Source organism: Heteronotia binoei, chromosome 2 (genome assembly GCF_032191835.1).
Source record: "Heteronotia binoei isolate CCM8104 ecotype False Entrance Well chromosome 2, APGP_CSIRO_Hbin_v1, whole genome shotgun sequence".
NCBI lineage: Eukaryota > Metazoa > Chordata > Lepidosauria > Squamata > Gekkonidae > Heteronotia > Heteronotia binoei.
In genome coordinates this window covers 184,232,736-184,260,632 of record NC_083224.1, presented here as the reverse complement: position 1 = coordinate 184,260,632, position 27,897 = coordinate 184,232,736, and the positions used below count along the sequence as shown (strand labels likewise).

The 27,897-nt window shown below is 47.1% G+C and overlaps 1 protein-coding gene across 1 annotated transcript; it reads right to left on the bottom strand.

The window, feature by feature from the left end:
• On the bottom strand, positions 1-23,870 carry TIMM44 (translocase of inner mitochondrial membrane 44). Its single transcript, XM_060232649.1, has 13 exons — positions 23,696-23,870; positions 22,498-22,602; positions 19,003-19,173; positions 16,330-16,410; positions 14,750-14,899; positions 13,120-13,259; positions 11,809-11,894; positions 11,581-11,673; positions 10,003-10,127; positions 7,511-7,561; positions 4,485-4,574; positions 2,192-2,302; positions 1-972 (listed from the first exon to the last, which is right to left on the bottom strand). The coding sequence occupies exons 1-13, from the start codon at positions 23,723-23,725 to the stop codon at positions 853-855; spliced, it is 1,353 nt and encodes a 450-aa protein (XP_060088632.1). The 5' UTR covers positions 23,726-23,870; the 3' UTR covers positions 1-852.
• Between the last annotated feature and the right edge of the window lie 4,027 nt (positions 23,871-27,897).

Below are 27,897 nucleotides of genomic sequence, written 5' to 3'. Positions count from 1 at the left end.
TGTATTTGGCTAGGTTTATTTCATTTACAAAGGCAGTAGATGAGTCCATCACCATGATATCCTTTGCGCGGCGGATCCACGCCACTGGCTACTTCGGGACCTTCCCAATGAGGGGGTAACATGCATCTGTGAGATGGAGTGGAGGGCTGCCACCTTCCCTTGTAACAGCCCAGCATACCGACTTCACGAGAGGAGAGACCCCCTCCAAGCACCTGAACGACAGCACGTCCAAAAGGCCCCCACACTGTCCCATTTCCTGTGCTGGAGAACCTGTTCTTCTCTTGCTTGGTTACCCCGACCGGGCCACCCAAGTTTCAGCCTTCACCGAACATTCCTCCACCTAGCGCCATCGAAAGTGGATCCTGGCTGAGACGAGCATCTCTGTTTGCGAGCTGGCCGTCTTGATGCCCCCAGGAGAACAAAAGCAGAAGGGTAGAGACGGTACAAGAAGCGTGAACAAGTTGAGCTGGTTGATCAAGAGTGAGCCAGAGCCTCGGTGCCAAGATCCAGCAGCCAAATGATCCAGGAGCCGCGGATGGCCAGTGGGTGACATGCTGTACCTGATGAAAATGCTTCAGAGACGGTCCTGGGGACAGGTATGTTTGGCAGAGTGGCTTGGGATGCCAGGAAATCTGTCAATCCAAAGAAAGCCCCCCCGCTCCAGCAGATGGGGACCTGAGGCTGTCCTGGGTCTCTGAAAACCGGTATCCCCAACCCCCTTGTGAAAACGAAGACTCCTGAGGGCATCCTCTGCGTCGGGTCCTTGTGCAAAAGAGCCTGTCCCGCAGCAGAGGTTCTGTCTGAGGCCACAGGGCTGAGAACGAGATGGGCGCAGGAGGAGGGAAGCCGCGCTCATAAAATCTGCTCCGTGCTGGAAGCAGAAATGTCTAAGAGTCTCCAGGCGGCATATGGGTTGAGTTCTTCGGGGTCTCTGCAGAGGGCCCAAACGTACATCATCCGCAAGACCTTGTCCTAGAAGAAGAATTAGTTTTTATACACCGCTTTTCGCTACCTGAAGGAGGCTCAGAGCTGCTTAAAAGCACTTTCCTCTCCCCATAACAGGCACCCTGTGGGGTAGGTGGGGCTGAGAGAACTGTGACTGGACTGAGGTCACCTAGCTGGCTGCATGTGGAGGAGGAGTGGGGGAATCAAACCCGGTTCTCCCAGATTAGAGGCTGCTGCTCTTAACCACTACATCAAGCTCCCCTAGCCCAGAAAGAGAACGGCTGCTGTTAGAAGGGCCAACACAGGATTGGGGTCTCAACAGACAGCTCTCAGATGCTGGTCAAAACCACTTGCACTGAAAAAGTGGCATGTAACCCACATCTAGAGCTTTTTGTGTGTTTGTTTTTAACAGGAACTCCTTTGCATATTAGGCTACACCCCTGTGATGTAGCCAATCCTCCAAGAGCTTACAGGGCTCTTCTACTGTAAGCTCTTGGAGGACTGGCTACATCAGGAGGGTGTGGCCTAAAACGCAAAGGAGTTCCTGCTGCAAAAAAAGCCCTGCCCACATCAATACTTGGTTTAGTTGCCATAGACACACTTTCACACTTGCTAGACCGAATACTTTCCCAACCAATGAATTAACAAGACACTTTCTTAAAGTATATTTGGACTGCCTTTGTGACTATGTGGTGTGGTAGAGACACCTGGCCATCTTCTATTATTCTGCCAACGTTGAGTGGTCCCCAGGTCTCTATAGATAATCCCCGTTCTTTCTAAATGACAACTACCTATTGAACTTGGGGTCATTTCTCTATTATGGCAGATACTAATCCAGAAACCACTTACTTTGTTACATGGTTTTTAAATACACTATTGAACCGATTTCATCCATTAATCTCATGTGGGGGGGGGAGAGAAACACTTCTCAGCCTGGCTCTTGTCGTTTCCACATTCCAACTTATTTATATAAAAACAATTACGAGCCTTCCCATCAACCCCCCCCCCCCCCCCCGTCCAGCAATTAAGCAATTTAATTAACTGTCTCTATGGCACGTTAATGGATTAGAGATCCCCCGCCGGTTGACAACTGTAATTACACGCTGTCATCGCTGGTGGGGGATGGGGGGGGGTTGGCAGAAGGGGAGAGATGACAAATGAGGGAGCATCGAAAGGCATGAAGGGTGCTGAGCTTCAAGGAGAGATCCTCCGCCCACGCGGTCCCCAAGTGGGAGCTTTCGCTTACCGGGTTTCCTTCCACCACGACCCCTTGCTGGTTCTCAATCACCATGACGAGCTGGGCTTGGAAAGTGATGATCAGCACGGGGCCCTGCTCCATCATCTTCCCCATGGCAAGCTGCAAAGACAAAGAGAGAGAGATATAGAGGGAAGCTGAAAGTTGCTAGTCCACAGCCTTTCAGCTGGGGCTTTTTTTGTAGCAGGAACTAGCAGGCTTTTTCTACACCCCTGATGTAGCCAAGAGTCCTTCAAGAGTTTACAGGCTCTTCTTACAGCACCTAAAGAGCCCCGCGGCACAGAGTGTTAAAGCTGCAGTACTGCAGTCCTAAACTCTGCTCACGACCCGAGTTCGATCCCCAGCGGAATGGGTTTTCAGGCAGCCGGCTTGAGGTTGACTCAGCCTTCCATCCTTCTGAGGTCAGTAAAATGAGTACCCAGCTTGCTGGGGGGAAAGCGTAGATGACTGGGGAAGGCAATGGCAAATCACCCTGTAAAAAGTCTGCCGTGAAAACGTTGTGAAAGCAATGTCACCCCAGAGTCAGAAACGACTGGTGCTTGCACAGGGGACCTTTCCTTTCTTACAGCCCCTACTGTGAGCTCTGGGAGGATTGGCAACATCAGGGGTGCATGGTCTCAGTTGACATCAGTTGGTTTGTATCACAGATAACAGACTGGCTCTATGAAAAAGAATTTGCTGCGAAATGCAATCCATTAGTCGACTGGCACCCTGGAGAAGGAACCCTGAGAGCCAAAATTATTAAGGAAGTTGGATTCCGCGCAGAGAAATTTACAAGGAAGAAAGAATGAATGACCTAGTGCCTCTTATGAACATGAAGGACTGACTGTATGTCTTATATGAACATTTCTTGATTTCGGAATATGACTACTCTATAGTGGAACCTACTCCTTTTTTGAAATATTTTTGTCTGTACTGCGTTCGGTACCATTATAAGGAAAAACAAAGACTTTGAAAAAAATCTGAATATCTTTATTGTTTTGTTACACAGTTGCTGGGTTTTTTTTACTCTGTGATATACTGTGTTGCCACTTTCCTTAGGGCTTTTTTTGTAGCAGGAACTCCTTTGCATATTAGGCCACACCCTCATGATGTAGCCAATCCTTCAAGAGTTTACAGGGCTCTTCTTACAGGGCCTACTGTAAGCTCCAGGAGGACTGGCTACATCAGGGGTGTGTGGCCTAATATGCAAAGGAGTTCCTGGGAGCAGCCATCAGCTTGCCCATTGGCCACCCAAAAGGAAGAAAGAATGCAACAACTAAAGCCCATCGGGGCGGAATTCAGGATGTGGAATGGGAAACTACGATTTGTGCACTGAAGCTAGAGCTTGTGCGGAAGCCCCAATGCCCCCGTCATTGCTTAGACTCCTTCAGCCAATCCTAGCCTAACCACGCTTAGACCGGAGACTTTGTTGAGGGCCCCTCCAAGTACTTAAGTCTATTCCAAATTTTTATTTATATATTCATCTTATTTATAGTCTGCCTTTCTCACTTGGGACTCAAGGCAGATTGCACAGGGTGAGACGATACAATCAACAGGGTGGGACATTCAATGGACAATGCAACAGGAATTACAGTTGCAGAACCAACTAGAATTCTGAAAACAGAAGTCAAGCAAAGTGTAAGTATCAAGATGACATATTAAAAGATGCGCAAATTACACAGTAGCAGGGCTTTTTTAAAGCAGGAATGCACAGGCATGCAGCTCCAGCTGGCTTGGCATCAGGGGGTGTGGCCTAATATGCAAATGTGTCCCTGCTTGGCTTTTTCTACAAAAAAAGCTCGGGGCAAAACAATGGTGATGTTAGGGGGTGTGGCCTAATATGCAAATGAGTTCATGCTGGGCTTTCTCTAAAAAAAAAACACCTGCACAATAGGATCCTAGTTTCGGCAAGCTATACACGGTAGTGCGGATGAGCATATGAACATATGAAGCTGCCTTATACTGAATCAGACCCTTGGTCCATCAAAGTCAGTATTGTCTTCTCAGACTGGCAGCGGCTCTCCAGGGTCTCAAGCTGAGGTTTTCCATGCCTATTTGCCTGGACCCTTTTTTGGAGATGCCAGGGATTGAACCTGGGACCTTCTGCTTCCCACGCAGATGCTCTACCACTGAGCCACCGTCCCACCCCCGAGTCCCTAATGAGAGTCCCTAATAATTTATCCAAGTAGTTTTGAGAAACATTTACTATCGTGTGACTACAGCTCATTTGCACTGTTTCCACTGCTGCAAGATGCCACGGGAGCAAAGGCTGTGACCCCGACGTACGGAGCCTGCTACTTACGTCCACATTGTCGATATCCAGGATTTTGGAGCGGAACTGAAGACCCGTCACCTTTGCCTGCTGAATCGGCTGCGCCAGCTGGCTGTAGGTCTGAAACAGGAAGCCACCAGTTACAATGATGCTTCTAAGCTAGCCTCAAAAGACAAGAAGGGTGGTGAAGAAGCAGCAGCCGAACTGTACAGATGCTGGGACTCTGCACATGTGCAGGGGGAGGAAAGGCCAAAAATGTGGACCTTTTTGTTTTTAAAAGAAGTCAGTAGATTTTATAAGCGTGAGCAAAACAGCTGCTGGGGACACCTCATATCGTTGCAGCCAGAGGAGTTGCACACAAATCAAAACTACACCACTCCAGACACAACAACAAACAATTTGTATCCAAAAAACGTAAGTCTTCTTTGCTGCTATCACTTTGAAGTGGGACCAAACCTGACTCCAAAGAGTTTACAATCTTAATTGTTATCACTTTTGGAATGGGGCCAAATGGACCTTATTTGCAAGAACTTGTGTCTATATGGGAATCACCGCAAACCGCTCACCAGTAGCTGAAGCCCACAAGGATTATACAGAGGAGTTGCGGCAGGAGATTCCCAAGCAGAGCCAGCGATCTAGGTGGCTCTTGGCCATCCCTCTGTATCATTCTGCAGTTTGAACACATGAAGCTGTCTTATACAGTGTCGGACCGTTAGTCTACTAAGCTCAGCCCTGTCTACTGAGACCGGCAGCGACTCTCCAAGGTCTTTCACAGAGGTCCGTCACATCTCTTGACTACCTGATGCCAAGCCCTTGTTATCTAGGAGCCTGTCTGGCATCTCAAGGCCTCCACTCCTTCTCCATTATTCACTTTTACCTGGAGATGCTGGGGATTGAACCTGGGACCCCCTGCATGCCAAGCGGATGCTCTACCACCGAGCTGCGGCTTCTGCCCCTTGGGTTTCCTCCTTGGCACAGTCAGCCTAAGAGACTAAAGTCCTGGAAGACTGTTGGATGTTTATAACTGGTGTTAGCTAGAAACAGTTCTATGGCAAGAGAAAATGGGATTACACCGTCTGGGGAGCATCGCTAAATTAAGCACACCACAGATGTCCCTTTGGCAGGGTTAGCCCACTGAGTCAGCTTCTAATTTTTTTGGGATTCTTTTGCATTTTTTTGTTTGTGCTCTTACCTGGAAGTCATGGTGACCTCTGGCAACTCCTACTGGGGCGTGGAAGACACTCAGAGAGGGGGGTTGAATAAAGCCTGCCCTACCCTCCAGCTCCTAGTATTCCAAGGAGGTCTCCCATCCAAATACTTGTCAGGGTTGTCCCTGCGTAGCTTCCGATATTTGATGAGATCGGGCTTGCCTGGGCTATCCAGGTCAGGGCAAGTCAGCTTCTATTTTTAAAACTGCATTTTGTTTTTCCATGCAAGCAGGAGACCTTTGGAATGTTCCCTTCCTCGCAGGGTCGCTGCCGTCATGGGGAGGCAGCTGCTCCAGTTCGGGCCCTTTGTAATCCAGGATTTTGGAGCAGAACCGAAGACCCGTTGCCTTTATGCTTTCTGCAAAGTTTACATTTAACATTTCTTCTTGCTGTTTTTTTTAAAAACACTGTACTGCATTAAAAGCCCTTGGGGAGGGGCTCAGCATCTGCTCATCATGCAGAAGGTCCCAGGTTCAACCCCCAGCATCTCCAGTTAAAAAGGGATCAGGTCAGATGTTGCTGCCAGTCTAAGCAGACAATGCTGACCTTGGTGGACCAAGAGTCTGGTTCAGTATAAGGCAGAGTCATATGTACTCACTGGACAAGATCCATTCGGTTTGGCACCCTGCTCCCGACAGTAAGGCAACAGTCCTGCCTTATCACCTGCCTCCAACAACCCATATTCAGAGATGCAGTGCCTCTGAACACGGGGGCTCCATTCTGCCATCACAGCTGGCAGTTGCCAACAGACCTCTCTTCCACAAAGCTGTCTGGTTCCCTTTGCAAGTTATGTACGGCCAGGGCTAGTTTTGTAGCAGGATCTCCTTTGCATATTAGGCCACGCACCCCTGATGTAGCCAGTCCTCCAAGAGCTTACAGGGCTCTTCGTACAGGGCTTACTGTAAGCTCCAGGATGATTGGCTAGATCAGGGGTGTGTGGCCTAATAGGCAAAGGAGTTCCTGCTACAAAAAAAGCCCTATGTACAGCAGTGGCCACCCCTGCCGCATCTAATTCCATATAGTAATTATGCCTTGTTCAGGAAAAGATGGCCTTTTTGACTGTCGCAAAATCACCTTCCTCAGACGCCCTCAAGTTCTAGTTTTAGCAGAGAGGGAGCAGAAGAAAGCCTCAATGCACTTTCTCCACCCTGGGTAGAACTCCACAAGCCTCAATCACGCCCCTCCTTGGCGATCTTTTTTTCTAAACCAAAACGGCCCCCGCTTCTCCAGCCAGTGCCAATAGGGAAGGGGGCTTCTTTTCCTGCCTCTAAATTCCGCCTCTGCTTTGGAAGCGTGAGCTGTAAAGAACAAGGACCGCAGCGACTCTCGCAATCAAGGACGGTCACGAAGTGTGCAAAAGGAGCAAACATCAAGAGGCGGGTTCAAAGTAAAGAAGAAGAGACACGGATGGGCACAACTTCAAAGGAGTCCTCACTCTGCCCATCCAGCCCAGCTCATGCCTGCCTCCGTCTCCTTGCCTTGCCTGTACAGAGGGAATGGGAAAGAAAAGGCTGGGAGAAGGGTCTGGGGCTGCCAGGTGCTGCATTCCCCTGCTGTCAAGGTTGGTCTCAGGTTGCCTGCTCTTCCTGGTGGCTCATGAGCAGAGCTTGTTTTGTAGCAGGAACTCCTTTGCATATTAGGCCGCACCCCCCTGATATAGCCAATCCTCCAGGAGCTTATAGTAGGCCCTGTAAGTTCTCAGAGGACTGGCTACATCAGGGGGTGTGGCCTAATATGCAAAGAAGTTCCTGCTACTAAAAAAAAGCCCTGCTCATGAGCAATGGAGTCCAAAGGACTACCGAAGATGACGCAAACCCTGCGTGCTCCTGTTTTGGGTAAGATACTCACCGATTCGTAGCACCAGTCTTTCAAGATATCCAGATCTCCGGTTATCATTGCCTAAGGAAAAGAGAGGAGAGGGGGGTTAATCATAGAATCAAAGAGTTGGAGGAGACCTCCAGGGTCCAACCTCCTGCACAGTGCAAAGAATTCACAAATACCTCCCCGCCCCCCCACACACACCCCAGTGTTCCTTCTAAGCTAAGTTAGTGTGAGCTAGCTTTTAGCCTCTGGCTCACGTATTTTAACAGGAGCCCCGTGGTGCAGAGTGGTAAGCTGCAGTACTGCAGTCCAAGCTCTGCTCACGACCTGAGTTTGATCCCAGCGGAAGCTGCGTTCAGGTAGCTGGCTCAAAGCCGACTCAGCCTTCCATCCTTCCAAAGTCAGTAAAATGAGAACCCAGCTTGCTGGGGGGGGGGGGGGGGAAGCGTAGATGACTGGGGAAGGCAATGGCAAAACACCCTGTAAAAAAATCTGCCATGAAAATGTTGTGAAAGCGACGTCACCGCAGAGTTGGAAACGGCTGGTGCTTGCACAGGGGACTACCTTTACCTTTTACACACATTTTTGTCTTAGTTCAGGAAAAATGGCCCCAGAGCAAGCTGATTTATGCAGTAGCTTCCAACTTTAATGCCAGTAGCTCACAAAGTTGAATTTTTGCTCACAAGACTCCACAGCTTAGAGGGAGTATTGCCAGTGATCCCCGTTCCATGCCCAGAAGATGGCAAAAAAACCTCCAGGGTCCCTGGACAAACTGGCCTGGAGAAAAACTGCTGCCTGACCCCAAAGTGGTGATCAGCCTTTCCCTGGACGTGTAAGAAAGGGCCAATTCTCTGATGCATCACTGCCCTCCTTCCCTCGAACTGCCTAAGTTTGCAGGATCCGCATCACTGTCAGATGGCCATCTAGCCTCTCCAAGGAAGGAGAGCCCACCACCTCCCGAGGAAGCCTGTTCCACTGAGGAACCGCTCTGACTGTCTGGAAGTTGTTTCTAACGTTTAGCCTAAACATTGTAAACTAGGGAAACTGTAGCCAAGAGAGGATAGACTGATCCCTCGCTGGACCAGAAGCAGCACGGAGGTTGCCCCTGCTTCCTTCCTAGAAAAGACAGAAGCACTGAGCACCTGCTTGGCCCTACGGTGGCTCAGTGGTAGAGCATCTGCTTGGTAAGCAGAAGGTCCCAGGTTCAATCCCTGGCATCTCCAAAAAAGGGTCCAGGCAAATAGGTGTGAAAAACCTCAGCTTGAGACCCTGGAGAGCCGCTCCAGTCAAGTGAGGGACAGTGGCTCAGTGGTAGAGCATCTGCTTGGTAAGCAGAAGGTCCCAGGTTCAATCCCTGGCATCTCCAAAAAAGGGTCCAGGCAAATAGGTGTGAAAAACCTCAGCTCGAGACCCTGGAGAGCTGCTGCCAGTCTGAGAAGACAATACTGACTTTGATGGACCAAAGGTCTGATTCAGTATAAGGCAGCTTCATATGTTCATATGTACCTGGATTTCAGCCTCTGCCTCTGCTATTACTTCCCTGACAGTCTTTCAATCGCAAGCCTGCATGGGGGACTTGTTATACTTTGATAGAACTGCCACGTGAGCTATCCCGGTATTCATGCACCCCGCCCACTGCAAGAATGGCAACACCTGAGGTACGATAGATTATGCATGGGATAGAGAAGGCAGAGAAAGAAGTACTTTCCCCCCTTTCTCACAATGCAAGAACTTGTGGGCATTCGATGAAATTGCTGAGCCTTCGGGTTAGAACGGATAAAAGGAAGTCCTTCTTCACCCAAAGGGTGATTAACACGTGGAATTCACTGCCACAGGGGGTGGTAGGAGCTATAAGCATAAACAGATGGAGCAGAGACCCATCAGTGGCTTTGTATGTTTTGGTTATTTTCTCATTTTGGGGAAAAGGAACGGCTGGTCTAAGCCGGGTTTTCTGGCCAGCCTACTGACGTGCTGAAACCTTTAGCCCCTGGAAAGGTTTCAAAGCTTTTACTCTTTTTATCCCTTGTAAACTAGCTAAGCCTATCTTTGATATATATTTTACAAGCTGCCTATTTTAAAAACTTGCATTTTGTTGAAGTTAGGGAAAGAAGAGAGTCTCTAAATAATTGCCATGCTCTCTCATTCTGTGCCCTCCCTTTACCTATCATTTTAACCTTATAAACCAGTGCCACTATGAAACAGGCCATTTTTTTTTGTATAAGCTGTTATTGTTCCTGAATTAAACAGAGGAGCAGAGGAAAGAAGTCAGGAGGAGAGTGCTTAAGAGAATAAGTATTTTCCCAATTTGAGGGGGGGGGGGAATATTTGAAAGTTTGTCAAATCTTAAAGAGTTCAGCAAAATTCTCACAGAGGGTTTGATCCAGGAGGGTTTGATCCAAACAACAGTTCTTCCCTTCACGGTGAATGTTGGAACCAAAGTTCTACAAATAATACAATTCTCTCCCCCTTTCCTCCCCCCCCCGCCCCCGCATTGCTGCCACCCCAACACGAGAACGGACCTCCAAGATGTTGGGTATGATGTCATCCTCGCACTGCTTCAGGAACCGGTCTTTATCGAAAGTGGGGTCGACGCGAAGAATCTCTGTCAGCACTTCTGACATCTCTGTCTTGGAGAACAGTCCGCCTGGCGAGAGAGATGCGCAAGACTGGGTTGGTGAAAAAAAGGAGTTGCACAGGAAGGAGGAGAAAACAAGGCTGGGCCTGGAAGCATCTGCCCTGTGAGGAGCAGGCTGTGCCACTGGAAGAGGATTAACTCTTGTGGCACAAGATCACTGGGGGAAAAGATCTTGGTACTCTGAGATTCTTAGCATGCTTCTTAATAAAAAAAACAAGCAAACATCCTGACCTGGATAGCCCAGGCAAGCACAATCTTGTAAGCTATGCACGGACGATGCCGGCTGGTACTTGGAAGGGACATGTCCAAGGAATACCAGGGCCGGGAGGCAGAGGCAGGCAATAGAAGTCACTTTTCTGAAAAAAAGTCCTAGCCCCACTAGGGGTCCCCAGAAGTCACCATGACTTTCAGGCATGCAAGCACACGCGCACACACACGCACAAATACTTTTTAAAAACTAAAATTAAGAAACAAACAGACAAACAAAACCCAAGTTCCTAATCCTCGTGAGCGCAGAAAAAAGCTTGGAAATGTGGGACAGCACCCACTAAAGCTTCAGAGCTAGAGAGAGACTTTTCAGGATTTCCTCCAGAGGTCAAGGACAGTGTTCCCTCTAAACAGAGTTAGTGTGAGCTAGCTCACAGATTTTTAGCCTCCGGCTCACAGGTTTTTGTGCTAGCTCAGGAAAGATGGCCCCCAGATCAAACTTATACAGTAGCTCACAACTTTAATGCCAGTAGCTCCCAAAGTAGGATTTTTGTTCACAAGACTCTACAGCTTAGCGGAAGTATTACGTTTAGCCACTATGATAACAGTTCTTTGCATTGCCTTCCCAGGGGTCTACCAGCTGCTCATCATTTGGTTGCTGTCACCCCCCTCCCCAGCTCTCAGCTGAGCTGCCAGCCCTTGCAGAGGATCTTGGAGAGGGACTGGATCTTCTCTAGTTTATGCTGGTATGGAGAAGGTTAAAAACCAGCAATATACTTGGGCCAAGTATATTTTGAGAGCCAGTTTGGTGTACTGGTTTAAGTGTGCGGACTCTTATCTGGGAGAACTGGGTTTGATTCCCCACTCCTCCACTTGCAGCTGCTGGAATGGCCTTGGGTGAGCCATAGCTCTCTTATCTGGGAGAACCGGGTTTGATTCCCCCCTCCTCCACTTGCAGCTGCTGGAATGGCCTTGGGTCAGCCATGACTCACAGGAGTTGTCCTTGAAAGGGCAACTGCTGTGAGAGCTCTCTCAGCCCCACCCACCTCACAGGGTGTCTGCTGTGGAGGGGGAAGGAAAAGGAGATTGTGAGCCACTCTGAGATTCAGAGTGAAGGGCAGGATATAAATCTCACACACACACACACACACACACATATATTCATCTGAAAAACGTAACTTCCCTCGCAGCACAAATGTCAGTGGGAGGATGCAAGATGAGTTATGGTGGGGGAGAGGGGAAGAGAGAGACACACCTATGAAGTCTGTGACTTTGTCCGTAACAGCCCTCGAAGCCCGGATGATGGCGTTGTCGCTCTCGTCATATTTCATCTTCATTTCAAAAAACCCTTGGGAAACAGCAAGTGTCAGCTGTGGTCAAGCTGCCACCACCCCCGTCCCCTTTGCGGAGGACAGTTCACCTCTCCTCACATCAGAGCATTGGCAGCAACAAGGGTGGATCTGTGGCTTGTGGGCCAACTTACGGTTGAAGACGACGTTGTTGTCCCTGAACTCCTTCCACTGTTGAGACCACTTGGAGTCCTTGTGGAGCACCACCCCCAACGCCTCTCTGCAATGTAGGAAAAGGCCAGCTCAGGAGAGGGAGGCCGGCTACCCTTGAGTGACACAGTCATCTTCCAAATGGAAGAGCTTACAGGGCCCAAATGGGGGTCACAAGACAGGTCCTACTGTAAGCCCTTGGAAGTATTGGCTACATCAGGGATGTGTGACCTGATGTAGTTCCTGCTACCAAAAAAAGCCCTGCATATATGACCTGATGCGTTTTGGCCATCAGAGGCCTTCCTCAGAGGTCAAATACAACAAAGTCCCAGTTACACTTAAAAACCAATAAACAATTAATATAGGACCCCAAATGTTTGGTGTAGTGGCTAAGTGTACAGAATCTTGGGAGATTCCCACTCCTCCACTCGCAGCTACTGGAATGGCCTTGGGTCAGCCATAGCTATTGCAGGAGTTCTCCTTGAAAGGGCAGCTTCTGGGAGAGCCCTCTCAGCCCTACCCACATCACAGGGTGTCTGTTGTGGGGGGAGAAGATATAGGCGATTGTAAGCCATTCTGAGTCTCTGATTCAGAGAGAAGGGCGGGGTATAAAACTGCAGTCGTCTCTTTCCAAATTGGTCCATGAAGTATAATTTGTCTCTCAGCGTGTTAGCTAGCTTAATTCACATTGCATTTCACGCTGAGCTTTTTCAATAGCTGATACCAGTTATGGCATTCTGTGATGTGCCCGGACTTCTACACAAATCACTTCCTCATAACTGGTATATGCTTCAAATGCTGACAGTTTTGAAGAATTTCATTTGCTTTATATTATGCACAGTTGTCTGGTAAAACTTCAGTCATATTCTGTGTGGTCATTTTTGTGCTATATTTTTGGTCGCCAGGCAGGCTTCTCCCCACCTACCTCTTGCTCCCCAAAAGAACCCCAAAGCTCCCCCTTTTATACTCTTGTGTAACCCTTTCCCCTCCAACCTGCAATGCCGGCACAGCACAAAACCTGCACGGTGAATAGAGGCACTTCTCCAGGCCATTTCTACCTGTGCATGTCCCAACGGTTGAATTATTCAAAGTGAACCAAGTCCTCAGCTAACAACTGACCTTACTGACCTCTGCTGGAGGCTAGGGATCATATCCAATCACTACGCTCCGCTAACAGCGGAGCCTTCCTGCAATGGATGCTCTGTGCCCCCCTCCCAAAAAGCTTCTACCTCCTGCTGGCCCAAGAAGTCCCTCGGAAATAACCAGAAACCCTCCCCGCTTCGGCTGATACCAACTGGTTGGCTTCAAACACCCGCTCTTCTTTGCTTCTCTCCCCAGCAAATTCCGTTCTTTTCCGCAGTCTCTCTGGCCGCTTGTAAGGCCCCGTCTGGCCCAGGACGCTCTCGTCAATCTCTTTCCGGACTGTCTCCACTCCCTGCAAGAGAAACAAGTCAAAGAGACAAAGCCACTGTGCCTTCTGGGGCTACAGCGGCAGAGGGAGATATAAAAGCGGGATGGGGGGGGGGGGTGGATGGCAGGAGAGAACAGAATCCAGCCTAGTAATTGAGGGATGCTTCTCAAAGCAAGACACCAGAAGTCTCTGGTTTGAATTTCTTTCAGCTGTAAGCTCTTCTGGGGGAACAGATAAAGCAGGGGGACTAGAAGTGTGAAGGCCTGGATGTTTAATGGCTTTTAAAAAATGGTTTGTGTTTTATAAAAAAGGTGAAGGTAAAGGTGGTCCCCTGTGCAAGCACATTTCCAACTCTGGGATGACATCACATCACGAAGTTTTCACAGCAGATTTTTTACGGGGTGGTTTGGCATTGTCTGAAGAAGTATGCATGCACACGAAAGCTTACATTCTAAATAAAACTTTGTTGGTCTTAAAGGTGGTACTTGACTTCTAGTTTGCTCTACTGCCTTCCCCAGTCATCTACACTTTCCCCCCAGCAAGCCGAGTATTCATTTCACCGCCTCGGAAGGATGGAAGGCTGAGTCAACCTTGAGCAGGCTACCTGAACCCAGCTTCTGCCAGGATTGAACTCAGGTTGTGAGCAGAGCTTGGACTGCAGTGCTGCAGCTTTACCACTCTGCGCCACGCGGCTCTTTTGTGTTTTATACTGTGCTTTTAATTGCAAGCCACCTCAAGCAGGGCTCTGAAGAGGCAGCATAAACTAAATAAGGAGATAAATGAAATTTTTTCAAAAGGACATGAGGGAGTGCTGGGGGTGGGGCTATTTTATTTTTCTGTTGAAAATGCCGGTTAAGACAAAAAGCTCACTCAGAATAGCCTGAAAAATGTTATGCAAGACAACTAACAGCATTCAGTAATAATTGCTGCTATGTATACTACAAACTACAGTTCCCCAATGTGGTACCCGTGGGTGCCACAGCCCCTGAGGGCATCTTTTAGAAAGCAGGCAGGACCAGGTAGGGCTTCTGATTGGCCACTGGAGACGTGACTGGATGTGCAGACTTCCAAGAAGTTGCTTCAGCAGCAGCTACTGCCGCAGAAAGAGGATTTTCCCTGTGTGACTGAAGATAAGCTGTGTGCATGCAAGGACGTTTTTCTAGACAAGGGGTTTCAACAAGATATTCATAAAGGGCATCCAGTTTGACAGAGCATCTGCCTGGAATGCTTAACTACCATGCATGATCTCACTTCCTGCAATTTGTGTGGTTGGCTCCGCCTCACATTGCAGCCATTTTGCAGTTGCGCCCACCATCCGGCGTCAGAATTCCAATGGTGCCCACGGGTTAAATAATGTTGGGAGACCCCCATGATAGACATATACACAATTTTGTTTTCAAGGATGTGTTTATAATTCAAATGTGAATGATTCTGGCAAAAATGTGCTAGGTTCAGAGCCAGTCCCAGGATGTCTGGGAGCTCACAGAGGCTCAGCTCCAGGGAGCGGCACCTACCTGAGAAATGGCCTTGAACGCTGCTGTCCGGCCCAACTTTTCCCCACCCTTGGAGACTGACTCCGCTGACTGCTTGGCCGTCTTGGCTGCTTCCTCCACTCCTTCCTTGATCTTTCGGCCGATGTCGCTCTTGCTGACTTCATCTAGGCTCTGCAGTCAGAGGGGAGAAGGTGGGTCATGGGGGGAAAAGTTACCCCCTAGGGAAAATAACTATGTAGAAAAACGGTACCCATTTTTTGAATATGTAAGCAATAATTAAAAAGCGAAAAAATATCTTGCCTAGGAAATATATTGCCTTCTCGTTTTATTAGATATTAAGATTAAGTTGTAAAGTGGAACTATGTTAAACCAGAAAATGTAAGCTTGATAAAGAAGCTAAGAGTATATGTAAATGATATGACAATAGTTTGATGCTACATTCAGCCCTTCCTGGATGAGTAAGAACAGGAGATGAATATGGATGGGAGAAGGATAGGTTGTACATATATATGTATATATAGATATTTTTGTTTTCAGGTGTATTAAGTATATGTGATGATGTATATGCTAAAATGTCAATATCTTTGTATTTGGAGTGTTTGGATATTGGTTATGGAAAATTTTTGAAATGGAAATAAATTCAAGATATGAAATTCAAAAAAAGAAAAGAAAAAAAAGAAAATGTAAGCTTGAAAGCATTATACCGCTTACTACGTTACGTTGTACTTTATTTTTATATTGTTTTCATTGATATTGAGAATATCAAAGATATTTCATTTTTGTAAATTCGATAATATAAAATAAAAATTATTTGTGGGGGAAAAAAAGTTACCCCCTGGTCTGAAAAGGCTGGCACCCCAAACCTTTAAAAAAGTAATTATAAAAAAAGCAGAACACAGAAGCACTGGGGCAGGAGGTTTGGGACAGAAAAAAGGAAGCCCTCCTTCACATAAGGAACAATTTCACTTGTGGAGCTCACGGCCACAAGGCAGTCACCAATTTAAAGCATGTGGAAAGGAGATTAGAGAAATTCAAGGAGAAATTCACAGATGGCTTCTAGTCATTATGGCTAAATGGAACCTCCATTTTCAGAGGCAGTGTACTTCTGAGTACCAGTTGCTTGGGGCAACAACAGGGGAGGCAGTTTTGACCTCTGTATCTCTGCTTGGGTGCCTTGTGGGACATCTGACTGGCCACTGTAACAAAAAGGGTCCCAGCCTACATGGCCTGTCCAGACTGGTCTTTATGTGACCCTGACAATATATAGTTATAACCAGGGCTTATTTTGTAGCAGGAACTCCTTCGCATATTAGGCCACACCTCCCTGATGTAGCCAATCATCCATGAGCTTACAAGGCTCTTCTTACAGGGCCTACTGTAAGCTCCAAGAGGATTCGCTGCATCAGGGGTGTGTAGCCTAATATGCAAAGGAGTTCCTGCTACAAAAAAAGCCCTGGTTATAACTACATCATCCTTTCAAACCACCTTGGTTCTCTTTTCTGGGTTAGGTTTTAAACTCCTTGTTGTTTGCCCTGAGTCTCAAGAAAGGGAAAAATCTAGGATCTTTAAAGAACAAAATAAACTAAAAAAACAACATTCACCTCTTTGACCGTGCCGGTGATTTCTCCAAGCTTCTTTTTAATGACTTCGGAAGTCTTTACTGTTTCGGACTCTATGGTTTTCTGCAGTGCAGAGAAAAACAAACATAATGACTGTAGATGTCTTCCAAAGAACTTGGGAAAAAAGGAAGCTGCATTCACACCTTTCAGTTTACAGTAACTAGGTTACCAAATGGTATTTCTTGAAGTACGTTTCCATTGAAAGTCACTTGTGCCACTGTGATGAAATCTTGCACAAACTTAAGTGAAAAGCAAATCCTGCCCAAAAAGTGGGTCTTACTTTTGGGTAAATATGCACAGAGCTGGGTTGAGACTCAGAGAAGTGGGGTTCCAGGAAGATACTAAATTTTTTACGTTTGTGTTCATAAGGCTAGCTTAAAGAAGATTAACATGGTATTATCTATTAAACCACCTCCTGAGGACTAGAAGCATGCTTGCTCGCTTCTGTTTCTCTAAATGAAAACTAAGTCACACTAAATGATATACTAGAAATCAATTCAGCATCCAATAAAATATCCCCAGTTTTGATCAAAAAGCATGCAACTCTCTGGAATAAGATATGTCAAAACCAGGATCTAATGAGAAATCCAAATCGCCACAGGGAGGCTCCAAGTTCAAACCCTGCTATAGCTGGAAACTTATCACAGCTTTGGCTTGCTGTTCACTTACAGCCCTTTCCCAGCAACAGGGAACTGCCAATACACCTTACAAGAAGAGGACTGCTATGGCGTAGTGGTGAGGGCACTGGACTACGACCAGGGAGAACATGGGTTCAAATCTCCACTTGCCATGAAACTTCTTGGGGGACGGACCCTGGGCTGGTAACTCTCACTCAGCTTAGCCTACTAAGTTCACAGGACTGTTGTGAAGACAAAACAGAGGAGAGAAGAACCATATACGCTGCTGATCTGAGCTCTTTGGAGGAACCACAGGATAAAAAGGCAACGGATTAAGAAGGGAGTTCACCAAAGCCAGATGCTTATTGTCTGTATGGTCAAGGATGCTAGGGGAGGGCACTCTCTTGGTGCTGGGCAGCATTCTGCTGAATCCTGTCTGCTGTACGGTATGGAGGGAGGTCATATTAGTGGGGCTGAGTGCTCTCATTAGAATTCCATGCAGGAAAAAAATGCAGTGCCCCACCCACCCCAAAAAGTTCTTGCTGCTTCCATGCACAAATTAATAAAATAAATAATAAACAAAGAGAAAAAGGTGATAGCAAGAAAAGGTGAACCACTTTGAAGAGTCCTAACAATACATGATTACTTGCAATAATAAACAGTGAATTTACAGAGGCTATTTTTTGGTTAGAGAATTTTAGGAGGGCAGGAACCTTTCCCAATCCCATTCCCACCAGGTTCGGAAAAGGGAGGGGAATGACTGGCAAAGACCCAATGATTTCCAAGAGAGACAGAGAAAGTCAGAGAGAGAGACAGGGAGCTGTTCCAAAGTTAAAACCATTTATTGACGATTAAAACCACACGCAAAACTTAATCAAGAAGTTAGTTTGCAGTATGCATTAATCCACAATCCAATACTTAAACATTGTACACAGAAATTTTATAAAGGATATCTTTAGCAGCTCCACCTCAAGATGCGTAATGAGGGTTGGTTCAGAACAACAAGAAACAAGACTAAATTCACACATCAAGTACCTTTTCCCATCTATAGGAGCTAATGTAACTGCCAATCAACTCTGGGATGACCATCTGACATATAGTGACATACAAAACAGAGCTCAGCCCCTTCTCTCTATCCCTTGGGGTCAAGGAAAGCTGAATTAAACTACCGTATTTTTCGGTCCATAAGGCGCTCCTGACCATAGGATGCATCTTCCTCCTGGAGGGCGATCCGCTGCCTCCGCCTCCGATCCCGGCGCTTCCCCCATGCCTCCCTACCTGGCTCCAGCTCTGCTTCCAGCAAGCGCTGGGATCGCTCCACGCTGCCCCCTCTGCAAACCCAGCGCTTCACGAGCGCCGGCTGCGGAGGGGCAGCGTGCTTCCTCCATGCCTGTCTGCCTGGCTCCAGCTCTGACGCTTACAGCAAGCGCCAGGATCGCTCCCTCCGCCCTCCAATCCCGGCGCTTGCTGTAAGCATCAGAGCTGGAGCCAGGCAGACAGGCACGGAGGAAGCACCCGCCCCCTCCGCAAACCCAGCGCTTCGCGAGCGCCGGCTGTGGAGGGGGCAGCTGCTTCCTCCGTGCCTGTCTGCCTGGCTCCAGCTCTGATGCTTACAGCAAGCACCAGGATCGGAGGGCGGAGGGAGTCCCTTTGCTCCATAAGATGCACACACTTTCCCCCCCACTTTTTTTTTGGGGGGGGGGAAGTGCGTCTTATGGTCTGAAAAATACGGTAGGTTGACTCAGAGAGTCCAGGAAGCTAGGTTCTGATATGCTATCTATTTAGAATTTGATAATATATAAACATTCCAAAAGTCATGTGAGGCAAAAGACATGTACAGCACTATCTGTACCAGGAAGTGCCCTAAAGCCTCCTGGGAAACATAACATAGTTTCAATTATAGAGAGTCATATTCTACAGAAATTGAGATAGCATAGGCTTAGCAGAGGACTGAGACTCAATCCAGCCCTAATCCCACAACATTTTCCCTGCATCCAAAGGCAGCCTGCCACCCGCTATGGGACAAAAGGAAACTTACGTATTTCCTCCTCGCTTCCTGGAGAGCCTCCGACTCTTCCAGCTTCTTTGCTTCATCCCGGAACTTCTTGATACTTTCTTTCATCTCTTTGTTTTTTGCTAGCTCCTGCTTGATATTCTCCACAAAGCCAGATATAAAGCCTTTCCGGCCCCCCGAGGAATAACATCTGGACTGAAGAGAAAAAAGTTCCTTACAACTCCAAATGCACCAAAGAATGCACACCTATGTTCACACCACCAGGGTGCCACAGGGCCAAAAGAATCACTGGTCAATCAGTGACTATGATGTCCTCGAAGACGCTCAAATGCACAGATTTGGGCTTAGCCCATGGCCTGGAGGAAGGCTCTCTCTTTCAATGTTAAGTAGTCAAGGCAATGCACAAGGCTGAGATTTTTCCCTTGGTGTTGCAAATTCACTTGCAAACACTATGATATGCTATTCATTTTGGATCAGATGTCATTGCTAACAATATTGTACTGAGATGCAAAAGGCTTCCAGACATGCAGCTTCCACTCAGCCATCACAGCCAACAATGGCAAACAGACCACCATACGTACCACTGTCTACTTTCCCTCTAATGTTGTAATGCTGCCTAGCTGGATCAGAGGCTTTCTGTTTCCAACCATGGTCAGCAAGATGCCTCCAAGAAAATACTGAGAGCAGCAGCTCACTTTTTGCACTGTCTGCCCCAAAACAACTCGTATTGAAGTACCCTGACTCTGAATATGGAGATTTTGTTTCGGTAAGGAGGCTAATGGGCTCCTAAGAAGCCATGTTGGATCAGGCCAACAGCCCATCCAGTCCAACACTCTGTGTCACACAGTGGCCAAAAAACCCAGGTGCCATCAGGAGGTCCACCTGTGGGGCCAGGATACTAGAAGCCCTCCCACTGCTGCCCCCCCTCCAAGAACCAAGAATAAAGAGCATGACGTGCCCCAGACAGAGAGTTCCATCTATACCTTTTGGCTAATAACCACTGATTGACTTCTGCTCAATATGTTTATCCAATCCCCTCTTGAAGCTGTCTATGCTTGCAGCCACCACCACCTCCTGTGGCAGTGAATTCCATGTGTGAATCACCCTTTGCGTGAAGAAGAATTTCCTTTTATCCATTCTAACCCAACTGCTCAGCAATTTCATTGAATGCCCACAAGTTCTTGTATTGTAAGAAAGGGAGAAAAGTACTTCTTTCTCTATTCCATGCATAATCTTGCAAACCTCTATCACAGGGGTGTCAAACTCATTTGCTATGAGGGTCAGATATGACATAAATGAGACCTTGGCGGGCCGGGCCATGAGTATCATAAAATGTCATGCCAGGTAGCAGACATATACACTTTATAAAGGGCACAGACACACAATTAAAGATTTTTTAAAACTTAAAAATAAAACACGTTTGCAATATTTTGTTTTACAGTCTCTGATAAATGTCACCTCTTGCTATGAATTATTGCATCAAAAACTTCAGACAATGTCTATGCTGTACCAGTCTTGAATATGTGCTGTTCAGGTGTGCACATCTGTAAGTTGCAAACTTACTTTTGATTCATTGACATTCATTACAGACATCTCATGGTCAATGCGTTGAGCCTAAGATTCAGAGGAACATGAAGCAGCTGGGCATTGTGAGCTTTTATACAGAAGTTGCTTCACATACTAGGCAAGAACATGTGAAAGCACCATGGCACAGACTGAGGGCTATGTGCTTGTCAACAAAACTATAATTTTCCCCAGAAAAATGACTACAACTAAAAAAAAAAATACAACTTTCTCCCAAAAAACAACTACAAGAACAGAGGGACAGCCATGTACAGTGGTGTCAGCCTACTATCTGGGAAGTCTAAATTCAAGACGCCCAATCAAAGGAAAATGTGAAAGAACAATTAAGGAAAATTTGCTGGGTAACCCTGGGGTGGAACACACTCTCAGCCTAATGCTGATATTTCTCTTCTAAATAGTTCACATGCTTTCCTACTGAGAAAGACTGGCGGGCATAAGTACAGTGAAAAAGAGGAGGGGAACCCAGTTACACCCATAACAAGCCCAACAAATCTTTCTCTCTCTCTCTCTCTCTGTAGCAAGGCAAAAAGCTTATACCTTTACTTTACTAAAACGTTGCTAGTCGTAAAAGCACTCTTTGTAGCTCTCCTGATGGTGGGGTCTATGCAAAGGAAGCCCTGGCTCCTTCTTTCCTTCCTCGGGCATGAGGAGGGGGAGGAGCTTCAGCCATTAATTAGAAGGAAGAGAGGCTTGTCTCAGTAGCTCTGCAGGGTGATTGAGCCTGGCAAATGTACGGTAATCACCCAGCAGAGCTATAGAGTCAAGCTCCCTCAATGGCTGAGGCTGCTATTCCCTCCTTCTTCTTTTGGGAAAAGGCAGGGGGGAGAGGAAGAGGCTGCTTTGCTGCCTGGCTTATCCGGGGGAAAACGCAAAATGGCGACCAAAAAAACAGGCAAGGGAAAATGAAGCAGATGACAGCCAGTTGCTGGAGGGCCTGATTACAGCCCTGGTCCGGCCCACGGGCCATGTGTTTGACACCCCTGCTCTATCATGTCATTCCCCCTCATCACCATTTCTCCAAGCTAAGTTTCTCCTATTCCATGAGGGCATGGTCTAATCCAGCTTCCTGTTTCCAACCAGATGCATCCAAGATACAAGGCAGACCTCCCCACAGTGCTCAACAAATGGCCCTCAATGATATACTGGCACTAAATATGGAAGTTCTGTTTAGCTACACTGGCTCCTAAGCACTGAAATATGCATCCTCCTGACTCAGCGGAAAGCAACTTCATATGTTTGTGAACAAAACTCAGTTAAAAAGACACCCACTTGGCACACAGAAGGCTGCAGTTCCAATCCTGGAATCTCCGCTTTAAAAGGCTCTTGGGTGGCAAAAGTGAGAAAGAAATCTTTCTTTGCTTAAGACCTGACACTCCTCAGAAAAATAAACAAACAAGGATGGCCTGTTTCAGGTCCTAAGTCCAGAAACCAAGACTGGATTTAAGGGGTTTAGATTCCAGGAGGACAGATATGGATTGAAAGTTATGGGAAACCTCCTAACAGTGACAGTAGTATGACAATGGAACCAATCACATTATGTGTAAGGAGGGCCACTCTCTTATGTGTCAGGGGAGATACCCTCTCAATGTAAAGTCTGTGTAGCCACCTGCTAAAGGTGCTCTAGCTCTGGATTCCCTGGATTAGACAAGATGGCCTGCGTAGCCACCTTCAAATTTAGGACTCCATGTTAAGCTACCTGCCTCCCCCCAGGTGAAAGTTGTAGTGGGCAGTCTCCTCCCTCGTAAGCTATGGAGTTGAGAAAGATGAACACTTTAAGATGGTGTGCTTTAAAAAAAGGACACAAAAAATAACCACGTACATTGACCAGTTAATACTGTAAATGATTAAAAATCAGTATCCATGCTGCGTGTTGGGGAGAGGGTCTCCTCCACTTGCAACTCCACATACACACAAAGAGCAACTTGCAAATCGTACCTTGTAAAGCTGTAGAGCTGGTCTGCTGCTGCGATGTATAAAGAAGATGTGGCGGGCGGGCCCTGAACACTGTCCAGACACGAGCCATATATTTAAAAGGCATTTCTAGAGTCAGACACACAAGACGCCCTTGGTTAACACACAACTCCAAATGAACCTCTGCACTGTGATAACATCGTTCTAGAACAGGGGTAGCCAAATGAGGCTCGGGAGCCACATGTGACTCTTTTGCACATACTGTGTGGTTCTCAAAGCCCCCACTGGCCCATCGGCCAGCTTGGGGAAGGAATTTAAAGTTAAAGTTGCTTTCTTTCCACTTCTCCCTTTCCCATCTATTTGCTTCCCTCCCTACGGCTCTCAAACATCTGACATTCATATCTCGCAGCTCTCAAACATCTGACGTTTATTTTATGTGGCTCTGACATTAAGCAAGTTTGGCTGTCCCTGTTCTAGAGGATGGTACTCAAACTGGTTGAAAGAACTATAGAGTTAATTCGGGAGAGTAAGGGAACAGTCTGCACATACTAAACCAGACTGGTGCAATACAGTAAAGACAATAATGCATTGATTAAGGGTGTCAACGTGGGATCAAGGGGCTTGAGGTCGAATTCCCATTTTGCCACAATGTATGCTACATGCCTTAAAGCTGGTAAATCTCTCTTAAGGTAGCTTCTATGTTAGGCTTGCTATAATCATAAAAATGGGGGGTGGAAAAAATGGTACGTGACATCCAGATATTCTTAGAGAAAGCGGGGGGGGGGGATGTGACAGGTCTGGGGGAAATTTCCAGGGGGTGGCGGGGAGAAAGGCACTTCACATGTACTCAGCGTCACCACTGTCTGTAAGAGTAGCCTAAGCCCAACAGAGAGAGGGCCCTTTGCACGCGACCAAGACCGCTCGCTGAAATCTCTTTGCACGTGCCTCTTTGACATAAGCTTGGATGAAACGACTCAGCCCCACGGAAGAAACGTATCCTCTTTTAAGACTGGTCTATATAATAAATGACTCAACAGGGAGGGGGAAAAGGATACATTTTGCACATGCTCAGGAACACAGTTTCCTTTAAGACGGACCGGTGAAGGGGAAAGCAGCACTTTGGAAGTGCTCAGTAACCCTCTCGATTCTTAATGCTCGCGGGATAACTCGGAGGGGGGAAAGAGAGAAAGAAACTTTTTCTTCCCGGGCTCAGCCTCCTTACCCGGCACCCCCAAAGCGCGGCCGCCGCCATCTTTCCCAAGGAACCGTCTGGGCCGAATGAGCGACCTTTCGCGCGGCGCCCGCTGATGATATCATGGGCGCACCTCGCGCTGCGCCTTCTATGACGTCAAAGCCACTCGGTTGCCCCGGCGACGGCCTCGTCCGGCCCACGCGCTAAGGGTCGGTAGTCGGGTCCTTTGCGAAACCGAAACTACGGGAAGGCGCTTGTAGGGAAACAGGAGTTTCCGCCCCACTTCCTATTTTAAAACCTGATGTTTTTTAAGGGGGGAGAAGTGCTTGAAAAGCACTCTTCCCTTATACCCTTTAAGCAGGGGTGTCGAACTCATTTGCTATGAGGGCCGGATCTGACATAAATGAGATTAGGTAGCAGAGACAGAAACTTTACAAAGGACACAGGCAAACTTAAAAATAAAACATGCTTAAAGCATTAGCACTTGGTCTTAAAGGTGCTTTGTGTTTCTCCCATGGGATCCAGGGAACTGGGCAAAAGAAGAGAGGCTTGGCTTAGTAGCTCTGCTGTGTGATTGAGAGAGCCTGGCAAAGCAAGGTCTGCCCCCTCCCCCGCTTTCTCCCTAAGGCAGGAGCCTCATCCAATGGATAAAACAAGAGGTTTTATTCTGTAGCTCCTATGTGATTGAGCAAGCCTGGCAAAGCAAGCTGTCATACAGAAGGAAGCAGATGACAGCCAGTTGCTCCAGGGCGGGGGGGGGCTGATTCGGCCCCTGGACTGCATGTTTGACACCTCTGCTTTAAGGAAAGCTGCTCACGCACACACAGAAATGTCACTCTGCCCATGCTCAGAATCCCCTTTTCAGCCTCGCACCTTGCATACATTTAGAATCCTTCAAAAGGCGGGCAGCAGGGCTGGGCTTGCATCAATGGAAGGCAGACAACACTGATAGGATGGGGAGAGCATCTGTGAGCTACTAGAAAGCTGCTTACTAATGAGCAGTTTGAGGTGACCCAGAGACACCTCAGAAATCTAGAAAAATCCGTCTAAACGAGCACATCTGCCGGCCACCCCCATCCTGCACTCAACCCGTCCTCCAGCATCCCCCGAGTGGCTCAAAAAGCTACCACTTCCAAAGTGGTAGCAAATTTCTGAGTCACACACCAGTCATCTCACTAGCATCTGGACGCAGAAGCACGCAAGTGAGGTGTCTTGGCGTGAACCCACCAATCCACCCCAAGCCCTTTTCGGTTTTTTGTGTATATATATATTTTGTTGTTCAGTTGCACAGTTGAGTCCGACTCTTTGCGACCCCATTGACAAAGTCACGCCAGGCCCTCCTGTCTTCTACTATCCTCTGAAGTCTGCTCAAATTTGCATAGGTGCATGAGCTACAGGGATGGTGCACAACAGCTGTTTGATCGTGCCAAGTCACTCCATGAATAGGATGGGAACAGCTTGCAGGGGAGTGTGTGGACAGTTCAGGATGCTTCTTTCTGAGCCGGCCCGATGTGGGATGCCCTCCCATGCACCCCAAACTGCCTGTAAAACGTCGGTAAGCAGCCAAATTGTAGCTTTGATGGGAGCGCCCCTGTTCCATCTATTCATCATTACCTTTAAAGCCCTATATGGCCTGGGACCTGCCTACCTGAAGGACCGTCTCTCCCCACATGTTCCCCAAAGAGTGCCGAGATCGGGAACCCAAAATCTTCTCGCTATCCCTGGGCCAAAAGAAGTCCGCTTAAAATCCACTAGAGACAGGGCCTTCTCTGTTATAGCCCCTACATGATGGAATCAGCTGCCGGAGGAGGTGAGGGCCCTGCGGGACCTTGTTCAGTTCCGCAGGGCCTGTAAGACGACCCTCTTCCGGCTAGCTTACACCTAGCTGAGACGAGAAACTCAATGTAGCTTTGCCAGACTCCTGTTCACATAGTTTTGGAATGTTTAATGGTTTTAAGGTTTTAACTGTTCTAAATGTTTTAATTGTTTATATATTCAAATATTTAATTTTATGTTTGACTAATTGTTGGGAGCCGCCCTGAGCCACTTGTGGGAAGGGCGGGATACAAATCATAAATAAAAATAAATAAATCCCCTTGTTAGAACACTGAGCAAGAAGGGACAGTATTAACATGATACGGACTGACATGAGTCTGTCGCAGGCGGCAATGAAAACTAAGGGGAACTGCTATACTTAGAAGCACCTTCTCAGACCACCAGCTGATAGGGGAAAACAGAGGAGAGGCAAACTTTGCATGATGGTATATGGGATGTGAAAAGGCAGTAACTGCTACTTATTGCAGAGCATCTGCTTGGCATGCAGATGGTCCCAGATTCAATCCCCAACATCTTGCTAGCAGGAGCAGACAGTAGGAGACATGAAGACCTCTGCTTGAGACCCTGGAAGGCATGTGCCATCTTGCTAGATTAGTAGTCTGATGTGGTATAGAGCCTTGCATCTTTCAGTACTCAACAACCATTCTCAATGGACTTCGATGCAACAGGTACTATATAAAGCAACATTGTCTAGCCCTCTGGCTTTTTCACACAATCTGCTTTTTACTTCTGGAAGTATATTAAGCTGCTCTATAAGTCCTCAAGGCTGCTTGCTGCATTCAATTGTTAATGAGAAAGATATCCTGCACTTCCATAGCTTTCACCCACCGAAATAACCAAATCCCTGAATCTGTATGTAACACTGAGGTTGTGTGATTGACAAGCAACCACTTGTCACATGAGCTCAGCTGGCCCTTAAACCCAGGTGTCCTCCTCCATGTCAGTGGTGCTTTCAAATACTCACATTTCAATTATTTAAGGATTACCCAGCAGAAAAAACCAAAGTGCATTCACACTGCAAGTCTCTGCATATTTCCTTGTGACAGGACTGACTTCAGAGTAATTGGCCGTACTTCCCAGGGACTGTGCTTAGGACTGCAGTTCCAAAGCTTTTGAGGTGAGAAAGCTTCACTGATCCTTCAAGAGATGGCTTCACCAATAGCACTAGCACAAAAGCAGGTCAAATTATTGCAATACAACCACCACCTGCTGCACACACTTGCGATAGACCATCTCATAATGGCCAAGCACATTGGCTGTGATGCCTAAGGAATTACATGATTGTGGAAGCAAACAGGAAAACACCAACCCACCACATATTTTATGTATTAATTTTGAGGATTTATACACATACCCAAACTGATTCAGGGTTGGCATTATTTCACATGTATTTTTTTTTTTAAATCCAGGAACCAAAAATTCAATGAGAATCAGCCAAAAGAGCAACTTCCCTTCTGCTGAAAGCGGAGTAATTCTGTATTTTCTTAATCAGTTGGCACCCTTCCCCTCAAGGCTTCTGTAACTGTGGCTGACTCCCAGCAAAAGGTATTCTGTGGATTGTGTTGTTTTGTATTTCATTTCTTGTTGAGACAAATGACTCCCACAATGACAGAGGGTCAGGGGAGTGCCCACTGAACTGGAAGTGCCAAAATCCAAATACACAGGCATGTGGGACAGAACTACAGTAGCATAAAAGTAGATCAGGTTTTAGAAACACCCAAGCTCAATTTTTCAAGAACTGCAGTCCCATGCCCTTGACTAAGGACACCTAATATCTACATCTGTGTATTGCCAAGCTGACCCAAAAAAGAAGATTTCACTTAAGGACATTCTGTCATAAACAGTGTTCTATCTAAGCTAACAATTTTTAAGCCTCATGCCTGCACATTTTTGTCTTAGCTCAGAAAAAATGGCCCTGGAGCAAACCAATTTATACAGTAGCTAACCACTTTAATGCCTGTAGCTCACAAAGCAGAATTTCTGCTCACAAGACTCCACAGCTTAAGAGTATTGGTTGTAAGAGTGTTGCTCAAAAGGAGCACATTCAAATCCTTAGTAAAAGGGACAGGATTTGGAAAGACTTATCTGAACTTCTGGAGAGCCACAGCCAGTCTATGCTCACAGTGCACAGTGGATCACCACTCAACTCTGTATAAAGCAATTTTATCAATAGCATTTTACAAGGGCGGCTTGGTTTGCTTGGGTACAGATTTTCTTGCAAATCGCCTATTCTGAGAACTCCACAGCCAGGGTGGCTTCTCCACCCTTCCCGATGTGATGAACAAGTGGGAAACAGTATCCTCCTGCTATGAAGAAAGAACAGCAAATGAGGCATGATTCAGTAAATCTGAGACAATAGAGATATGCTATTGGGAACACACATGGACAACCAGCAC

What these genes read in the sequence shown, in the direction of transcription:
- TIMM44 (XM_060232649.1), bottom strand. Translation starts at nt 23,725, where the DNA reads ATGGCGGCGGCCGCGCTTTGGGGGTGCCGG. An exon ending in CAACAACGTCGTCTTCAACC is followed by an intron (nt 11,674 to 11,808) that starts GTAAGTTGGCCC and finishes CTGTTTCCCAAG; the next exon opens with GGTTTTTTGAAATGAAGATG. An exon ending in TCGTGGTGGAAGGAAACCCG is followed by an intron (nt 973 to 2,191) that starts GTAAGCGAAAGC and finishes TTCTTCTTCTAG; the next exon opens with GACAAGGTCTTGCGGATGAT.